This window comes from Pongo abelii, chromosome 15 (genome assembly GCF_028885655.2).
Source record: "Pongo abelii isolate AG06213 chromosome 15, NHGRI_mPonAbe1-v2.0_pri, whole genome shotgun sequence".
NCBI classification, from domain to species: Eukaryota; Metazoa; Chordata; class Mammalia; order Primates; family Hominidae; genus Pongo; species Pongo abelii.
In genome coordinates, this window is record NC_072000.2 from 80,749,729 (window position 1) to 80,759,475 (window position 9,747).

Sequence of the window (9,747 nt, forward strand, 5' to 3'; positions counted from 1 at the left end):
GGCCCGGGCTAGAGTGCAGTGACGCAATCTCAGCTCACTGCAACCTCTGCCTCCCGGGTTCAAGCGATTCTCGTGTCTCAGCCTTCTGCGTAGCTGGGACTACATGCGTGCACCACCACACTCAGCTAATTTTTGTATTTTTAGTAGAGACAGGGTTTCGCTATGTTGCCCAGGCTGGTCTCAAACTCCTGGCCTCAAGTGATCCACCCACCTTGGCCTCCCAAAGTGAGGGGATTACAGGTGTGAGCCACCATGCCCAGCTCCAAGTGCTTTTGTGAGTATTAAAGATCGACTGACAATAAAGCACTCAGCCTGGTGCCTGGCCTAGAGGAAATGTTCAATAAATATTAATTATTATCATTATTATTAATGATAGAGGATACAAAGTGTTATTAGCATATGGAAAAGGGAGAACTGGCTCCCAGATGCAGACAGTACACACAGGGTAACCAACTGGTTTGCTCAATACTGTCCTGCTTTTACTGAAACTCCCATATCCCAGGAAACTCGTCAGTCCCTGGCAAACTGGGACAGTTGGTTGCCCTAGCACATGGCTTCATGGCGCATGCAGGGGGCGCTGTTGATGACCCACTTGGATCCCTTTTACTGGGTTAGTGCATCCATCCCCCAGCTGCTAACAGTTCAGAGGTACCCCTTTGCAGGGCCTACCCTCTTCTGCCTTGCCCAGAGGGTTATGTGGCCCTTTCCTTGGCACCACCAGGCAATGGTGGACCCACATGGGTACAAAAGTTTGGATCAGAGCCCTGCATGGGATCAGGCTGAAGCCGAGGTCCCATCTTTGCCTTGCTTTCTCCTTCCCTGTGCTTCCTGCCTCCCCACTTCCTTTCTCCTGAACACATGCCCCCTGTAAATGTCTGTACCTAAACCCCTGCCTCAGGCTCTGCTCCCAGGGAACCTGATCTAACATAGAAAAGGATGCCACTTTTTTAGTTCAAATCTTTTATTAATAATAAATGAATGCAAAATAATATTAAAAATTTTACATACGTCCACAGAGAATATTTACACACTGAATTCCAAAATTGTAGTGCATTCTTTGTTAGAGAATCCTAATGCTGTTTTTTTAAAGTATAGTTTTAGATTTACAGAATAACTTTTTTTTTTTGAAACAGAATTTTGCTCTTGTTGCCCAGGCTAGAGTACAGTGGTACAATCTCGGCCCACTGCAACCTCCACCTCCTGGGTTCAAGTGATTCTCTTGCCTCAGCCTCCTTAGTAGCTGGGATTACAGGCGCCTGCCACCACACTCGGCTAATTTTTGTATTTTTAGTAGAGACATGGTTTCACCATGTTGGCCAGGCTGGTCTCAAACTCCTGACCTTAGGTGATCCACCTGCCTTGGCCTCCCAAAGTGCTGGGACTACAGGCCTGAGCCACTGCGCCCAGCCAATTTTTCAGAATAATTGAGCAGATAGTACATAAAGTTCCAAACACCCACTCCATCCATTTCCTCCTTCCGCAGCAGTTTTCTCTATTGTTAATATCTTGCATTAATGCAGTAATGTGTTACAAATAGTGACCCAATATTGACATATTATTAAGTCCATAGTTTCCATCAAGGTTCACTCTTTGTGTTGTATTGTTCTTTTTTTTTTTTTTTTTTTTTTAGCTTTTGCTTTTGTTGCCCAGGCTGGAGTGCGATGTCATGTTCTTGGCTCACTGCAACCTCTGTCTCCTGGGTTCAAGCGATTCTCCTGCCTCAGCCTCACAAGTAGTATGCACCACCGTGCCCGGCTAATTTTTATATTTTTAGTAGAGACGTGGTTTCTCCGTGTTGGTCAGGCTGGTCTCAAACTCCCGACCTCAGGTGATCCACCCATCTCAGCCTCTCACAGTGCTGGGATTGCGGGCGTGAGTCACTGCACCCAGCCGACTGTGTTGTATTGTTCTATAGGTTTTGACAAATGCATAATGACATGTTTCTACAATGACGTATCATACAGAATAGCATCACGGCCCTGTGCTTCACCTACACAGAGGGGAGCATTTGAACCAGGCGTTGCACAGGGCTTGGAGGTTCCGACGGGTGGAGGAGGAGCAAAAGCAGTTAAAGCAGAGGAAGCCAGGTGCACAAAGCCAGGTGCAGGAAGGCTGGCCAGGCCTTGGAGCTCAAGCCCTCTATTCTGGGCTCTCCTAACTTACACCAGACACAGAGCTCAATCTTGCCTGTGTTGGGAGAGGTGAGTAAAGAGGTAGTGTCTCCTCCACTCTTACTTGGTCCTCAGTACCGGACCACACCACACCAGCTTTCAGCTGCCCTTCCCTTGATCTCACATGGACCTGCACACATACACACATGCACATGTATACATACAAACACACCCACATGTATACATACAAACACACCCACACACACACACACGTGAACACACATATGTACATGCACATACCCACATATGCCCCCACATACATGTGTATACACACATACTCACACACCCCCACCTGAGGACCCATGGTGGTTTGTCAATATGAATCCATCAGGAATTCTGTTGGCATCAGACTTTGCCTGAGTGCACTTTGTCACATGGTATGAGGTTTTAGGTCTCCAGACTTCTTGCCCCAGTGACACGTAGAGAGCCATCCTGCAGCTGGTGCACAGGATGAGAAGCTGGAGGTGGAGGAGGAGTTTGTGATGTTCAGGGCCTTGGCTGACCCCCAAGAGGGAACACACGTTGCTTATTCCAGAGAGCCGCAGGCCTTGATGAGGGGAATGCTTCCTTCCCGGCACGGAGGGGTTGAGCATGAAGCCCTGTTGCTATCAAGTAGATACTCAGAAAGCAGGCTGGCTAGTCTTTTTTTTTTTTTTTTTTTTTTTTTAAGTAATGGTTTTCCAGCCTAGGCAACAGAATGAGACCCTTTCTCAGAAATAAATAAATAAATAAAATAAAGTGATGATTTAAAGGAGTGCTTGTCAAAGTACCTGTGATGAAGGACCTAATTTTAAATGTTTCAAAATGTTCAATCCATTATGGACAGATCATTTTGTAAAATACAACAAAAATAAATTATTAAAAAAATGAAATTAAAAACCAGATGTACAAAACATGAGCCAAATTTTTAAATTTTTACATATAACAGACATATATATAAATCATCCTTCCAAAGTGCTATAAAGTTTCTAAATGCTTATTCTCAGTTTCTTATCACAGACCAGTAACATCCAGAGGGCAGGCAGGAGCCAGTCTGTGTACCATGCTTTCAGCAGGCTGGGTTTAAAGCGTGTACTTTAGGGTCCGTGAGACCTGGGTTCAAATCCTGCCTCTGCCACCTGCTGGCTGAGTGTCCGGCAACCTGATCTTTGTGAGCCTCAGTTTCCTCATCTGTGAAACAGGGAGAACAGCAGCTCATTGAAATGTGCAGTGACGCACATAAGGCCGTGGCCACCGTGCTTGGCACAGATCCCTCCTAGCTCGTTGTGTTTCTGTTGGGCTCTGCGGGCATAGTGGGTGGCCTGGGGAAGAGGAGCCAGTTGGATGTAGCTCCTGCTTCCAAGGGAGATAAGACATGAACTTGGATGTGGCAGAAAGAGCCAGTGATTCCTGGCATGAGAGAGGATCGTGTAAAGGGCTCAAGGAGGGAAGAGTAAATTGTTTTCAGCTGGGGAGGTAGAATCTGAGTGGGGTCTTAAAGCAAGAGATGGTTCGGTAGGATGGGAAGAGGGAGGGTAAACTTCTGTAGTGGGGCCATCAGCTCCAGGCAGGAAATGGGGAAAGAACAGGCCCGTTTTGGGGAGAGGCTAGAAAAGCAGGCTGGTGTCAGACCAGAAGCTCAAGGGCTGTGAAGGGATTGGATTGTGATGGGGTCAGTACAGGGAGGCAGGAAGGGTTGTGCGGGAGTGACCTGCCCCAGCCTTGAGGGAGAAAGATCACCCAGGCATGATAGAGAAAATGTGTTGGCTGGAAGAGGGATAGGTGCCAGGAGACCATTGAGGTGTCCTAGCAGCAGCCCCCAGGGCTGCCATGGGTGCCACTGCTGAGGATGAGTGCACAGGATGACTCAGGTGTGGGTCCAGTGGCTCAGGGGGCTGACGCTGGGCAGAAGTGCCCAAGCACATCAGAGGCAGACTGTGACCCCACACCACGGCCCCCTGGCAGCCTGCTAGCTGCTGTTTACTCCACATCCCAGCCATCCCCAAAGCTCCCTGACAGCAGGAAAAATTCATAGCCATTGATTTTGTAATTAACAGTTTATCAATGCCATCGATACAGACCTGCTGATGGATTGCAAAGAAATTAATCTTGCAATGTTATTTTATTTCATTTTTGGTCGAAGGCAGCTGCCAATTTTGGCCTCCTTGGGGAGAGTCGGGGGAGGATGGAGAGGGTGGGGAGAGGGAGCTGGCAGGAGTCAGGAGCCCACATGGCAGGGCCCAGCCATGTTAGGTACACACTCTGTAAGTGGCCGAGAGTGTAGGAATGGGGCTTTGCTTCACCTCCCACCTGATGATGAAGGAGTGCTCACTGCCTTGGTAGCAGGGAGCAGAAAAATGTGGAGGAGGCTTGGGTGTGGGGCCAGTGAAAACCCAGCCCTGCAAGGACACTCACTCCCAAGCCTGAGTCCCCACAGGAATAACACTACCTGACATTGACCAGGTGCTGACCAAGCTCTGGGTAATGTACTGCTTCAGTCACCCTCACCACCACCCTGTGAGTCCTCACTCCTGTGTTTTACAGCCGGCTCAGACCCAGCTGTAATGTGGCCGTCAGCAGGTGCCTCCCTGCTGTGCTGGGATATAGGTAAATTTTGTTTGAACCCCTAGGTCATGGCCTAAGTTCAAAACCTTTCCCAAGATTTTAGAGAACTCCCTGTAGCTCCCTCCATCACCGTGCCTCATGCTGCCACCCTGGCACAGAGCTCAGCCCCTATATCTGTGCCTGTATTCTGTGTCCTATAACCAGAATTTTGTCAGGTTAGCGATTGCACTGAAGACTTGGGGAGCTGGTGCCTGGCAGTGGCAGCTGCAGTGGTTGTCATGGTGATAGTAGTGATGGGGCTAGGGGCGGCGGTAGGGGTGATACCGCTACCAGGGCACTGACTTGTGACAAGTTCTGTTATAAATCCTTGACCTGTTTAACTCCTTTAAGCCCTTGAGGTAGGCATGGCTATTATCCCATTTTACAAGTGAGGAAAATGAGGCTCAGAGAAGTTAATAACTTGCCTAAAGTCACACAGCCTGCAAGTAAGGGACGCAGGAGTCCAAGAGTCTGGCTCCAGGGTCTCTGCTGCCACCCCCGGTGACCTCTTGAGAAATGTCCCCTGTAGACGCCAGTCTCTCCCTGGGTTTGAGTCCCAGCTCCGTCATTAGCTTCTGTGACCTCTCTGAGCCTCAGATTGGCTCTCTGTGAAGAGAGGGTCCTGAAGATACCCCTGCCTGCCTGCATGCTGCCTCCTGGACCCCAAGATGGCCCCCACGCCAGGCAGCACTCCCCGGCCAAGCCTGCTAATGCTCGTCCTTTTGCCTGCAGATTCCATGTACATCGAGGATCTGGAGGCTGTCCAGAAGCTGCAGGACCTGCTGCACGAGGCGCTGCAGGACTACGAGCTGAGCCAGCGCCATGAGGAGCCCCGGAGGACGGGCAAGCTGCTGCTGACACTGCCCCTGCTGCGGCAGACAGCCGCCAAGGCCGTGCAGCACTTCTATAGCGTCAAACTGCAGGGCAAAGTGCCCATGCACAAACTCTTCCTGGAGATGCTGGAGGCCAAGGTGTGATGGCCCCGCACACGGACCAATGCCCACCTACAGACGGACAAACGGACAGACCGAGGTGGAGACCTCCACAGCCACCAGCCTCCACCTTCAACCCCTGTATCATGGCTCTGAGCTGTCCCAGAGGCAGGGGTTTCTCACCTCCTGGCTGTGTGCAGACTCCCGGGTGCAGTGGGGCAGGGGACGGGGATGGGGGGGCAGGGGTGTGGGGCTCGTCTGTAACTGGCTTTTTCTTTGGTATGTCTTTCCTTCTCCATGGGCGGTGCGGAGGCCTGGGCCAGGGCTGACTCCCTTCGGGAGTGGAGACCACTGGAGCAAGTGCCCTCTCCCCTCCACTGAGCCACCAAGAGGCAGCACGTGCATTTCCTAACTCCCTTGCCCCCTCCCCCATCTGCGGCCTGGGTGGGCACTGCTCAGGCTGGATACCACCTGGAGGTTTTCCTTCCGCAGAGGACAGATACGCAAGGGACAACAGTATCTTTCTTCCAGAGGCCCTGCCTGCTCTGAGATCCTCTGGGGCCCGTCAAGAGGCCCCATACCTTCCACAGTTTCCACTCGGCTTTCAGCCAGGGCGGACCCACAGGAGAACAGCGGCTAGAGCTCAAGTGCTTCCTGGGCACCCCACCCCTCGGGGCCTACCCCCCTGCCTATCACCCACCGCACCGGTGTCCACCTGTCCTCCTCCTCTTCTCTCCCGGGGAGTCCTCCGCTACTTCCTGACCCTACCTCAGAGCTCACTCGCCCAGTGGGTTCAGCCAGCCACAGCAACTCCAGGGCCTGTAGACACGAACGCGCTGGCACAGAGAAAAGCGGGGACCACATCATCCTCCCCAGAACCGTCTCCCTCTTCCTGCCTTCCCCCTCTCCCTGAAGGGCAGGTCCAGGCCAGGTGAGCCTGTGAGAAGCTCAGGAGCCTGGCTCCATCCGAGAGCACCCCAGGGGGAGGATCAGGGCAGGATGGACAGAGGCCCAGACTCATCTTTGCCAAGCACAGAAAGGCCGAGCAGCTGAGATAAGTAGGCAGGGGAGCCCCAAAGGGAGGGAGCTCAGTGGGGTGGCCTGCCTCACCCTTCCTGGCTTCCCTTCCCCGCACTCAGCATCATGCCACAGGGCTAGTGTACCAGTGCCACAGGAGGGGTGCCCTCCTACCACACTTGGGCGACCAGAGGTTTGGTGTAGCTCCCCTGGTCACCGCGAGCACGCCAGCTCTCTGGCAGGACCCCTGCAGTCCCCCTGGCTGTGCCGGGTGACCAACCGTCTTGGTTTGTCCAGGACGTTTCTTTGTCCCAGGAAACTCCTCTACCCCAGGCACATGGGGACAGTGGGTCACCCTATTTCTGTGGATGGCTGTGAAAGTTTTCACTAACTCAAGGGGCAGCCCTGAACACCCATTTGTGCTCACAGGTTGGCCAAGAGCAGCTTAGAGGATCCCCCAAGGATGAAAGAGTGTCAAGCCATGATGGAAAATGCCCCTTCCAATCAGCTGCCTTCGCAAGCAGGGATCAGAGCAACCCCCCAGGGATCCCCAGTCCACGCCCTTCTAGTCCAACCCCCCTCAATGAGAGAGGCAGGCAGATCTCACCCAACACTAGGACACCAGGAAGCCAGGTAACTTTCTGCAGCTTTTCCATAGAAGCCCTGGTCCCGCCTCCCTGGCTCTGCCCCAGGAACCTCCCGGCCTGGGCTTCTGAGCTGGGATGTGCTGAGGTCATCCCAGACAGGAGGGAGGGCTGGCTGAAATCCACAAACTGCAGAGCAGCTCTCTGATGGCGTCCCACACAGAAAATGTTAAGGATTCCAAGAGCCCTCCCAGACCAGTGATGTGTCCCTCCAGCTCCCCTTGCCTGTGGGGAATCGAGTCTGAGTCACTTAATGAGTAGGCACTGGAGCAGTTACTCAGGATGCTGCGGCCCTAGCCCTCCATGCAGCCCATCTTCCCTCATCTGGGTGGAGACACACATTTGGGGCAAAGGCCCCTTCTTGGCATCAAGGAACACCAGCTACAAACCAAGTCTAGCACAGTGTTTAGAGGCTCTGCCCTGAGGCTCTGCTCTGGGGAAACTTTCACAGTAGAGACCTTGGGGTGTGCGCTTTGGGACTCCCTCAGTCTCTCACTGTGCTGTGTCCTTGCAGCAGGGCCCAGGTAGCACCCTTCTCTGTCACTTCCTGCTCAAGCTGGAGGACCCAGGCGGCAGGGCATCATGCCCAGCTGGCATCTGCTGTCCGTCTTTTCTAGGGAAAGCATTTCTGGCTCACCATGTAACATCTGGCTTGGAGCGAGTGGATGTTCTGCACACCTGGCAGCTGTGCCTCACTGGATCTAGTGTTGCTGCGAGTGCCCTCACTTCAGAGCCCCTCTAGCAGAGTGGGGCGGAAGTCCTGATGGTTGGTGTCCATGAGGTGGAAGCTGCTTTTATACTTAAAACTCAGATCACAACAGGAAATGTGTCAGTAACAATGGAACTCCATCCAATGGGAAAGTTCCTGGTACTGAAGGGGTCCATTGGACACTCAGAAAAGAAGTTCAGGGGCCAGCTTCTTAGCTGGAAGCCTGGCCAGATGAGGACCCTCTCCGGGGAAGGGAGAGGACTGACTTAGTGGAAGATGGTGAAGTAAGGAGAGTTTAGGGGACCCTCCCCCCAATGGAACAGATCTCAAGTTTACCCTAAACCTGCCATTTCTGGAAAATCTGTAAAGAGGAAACAGCCTGTCTCAGTTGTACTCTCATGATACAGGTCATTTGAAATGAACCAAGAAATAAAACATAAAAATCCAATCACGGAGAAGGTGATATGGCTGGGTTTTGTTTGGTCCCCTTGTCCTCATACGTTCTAAAGTTTCCAGACTGGCTTTGTCACTTTGTGAACTCGTCATGTGTGAAAACCAATCTTTGCATATAGGGAACTTCCTCGGGCCACACTTTAAGAATCAAGTAAGAGGCGCTCAAGACTCCAGCAGAGCCAGGAGGCCATGGCAGCGCCTCAGAGGAGCTGGAACCTGCACCCACCTGTGTCGGGGGGGGGCCTCCTTTCCCCATAGACTCCGCCCTCCCTCTGTGCAGATGGAAGTGGCAGGGGAGGGTGACCAGCTTGTGACAAGAAGACCGAAGGGTCCAGAGTCCATGCTCACGGAACAGCACCAAAGAAAAGCACTATGTGGAAAGATTGTTTTATTTTCTAATAATGATAATATGGCTGGAATGGCTTCTCAAGATGTATATATTTTTTAAAACGGCAATTTCCCATTGCAGCATCACCTACTTGTACATCTTTCTGCCTCTGTATATGTTCTCCACAGACCCCCATGTAAATCAAATGCCGTAGGATGCTTCCATCCTGGTCCCATGTATCTGGAATCTAATAAATAAGGAAAGGAACTATTGAGTTTCTTCACACATTGTCTTTCTGGGCTGACTGTCCCCCGGACAGCACTGCCCTTGGGTTTCAGGCTGAGGTTAGGAGAGGCCGTTGGGAGAGGCAACCCAGCCTTAGTGTTCCCTGGAAAGTCCCATGGTGTCATTTTAAAAGCGTGTTCATCAGCAAAGCTCAGGAATGCAACTGGAGAAGTATGCTGCAGGTTTGAGAAGCTCCCTGTTGCTTTTATGCTTTTAATATTAATGGTAAGGCAATCGATTATTTTCATTAATGCCAGAGAAACGAGATATCAGATATATGTGAATGAAAACCAATTCATTGCCTTAGGATTTTGAATTGCATCTGTGACACAACACTGATAGCACAGCCCACATGTCATTCCAGGACACACTCAGGACCAGTGAGAAGCAGAGGGGAGAGCCTGAAAGAGATCCAAGAAGACACTTCAAGATGCCTTTTGTTGCAAGTAAAAGACACCTTAGCTTATACCGGCTTACTGGATTTATATGTGAGTCCAGAAGTGGGGTAGGCATCAGGCAGGGTTTGATCCAGAGGTTCACAAAGTAAATAGGATTATGGTTCAACTTTTCTGATTCCCCCAGTTCTTCTGTGTGTTTGTTTCATCCTTATGCTGGCCTCTTTCCT

General features: G+C 51.5%; 1 protein-coding gene across 3 annotated transcripts in view; it reads left to right on the forward strand.

Moving 5' to 3' along the window:
• Positions 1-9,104, forward strand: part of ESRRB (estrogen related receptor beta) — a 186,757-nt gene extending 177,653 nt beyond the window's left edge. For 2 of the 3 annotated variants that reach the window (XM_054530862.2, XM_054530861.2), the window contains exon 7: positions 5,487-9,104. In XM_054530862.2, the coding sequence (XP_054386837.2) occupies positions 5,487-5,731 (245 nt within the window). In that variant the 3' untranslated portion in view covers positions 5,732-9,104. The remainder of the gene's footprint in view (positions 1-5,486) is intronic. The other variant, XM_054530863.2, reaches the window with a different exon arrangement.
• The last annotated feature ends 643 nt before the right edge of the window (positions 9,105-9,747 follow it).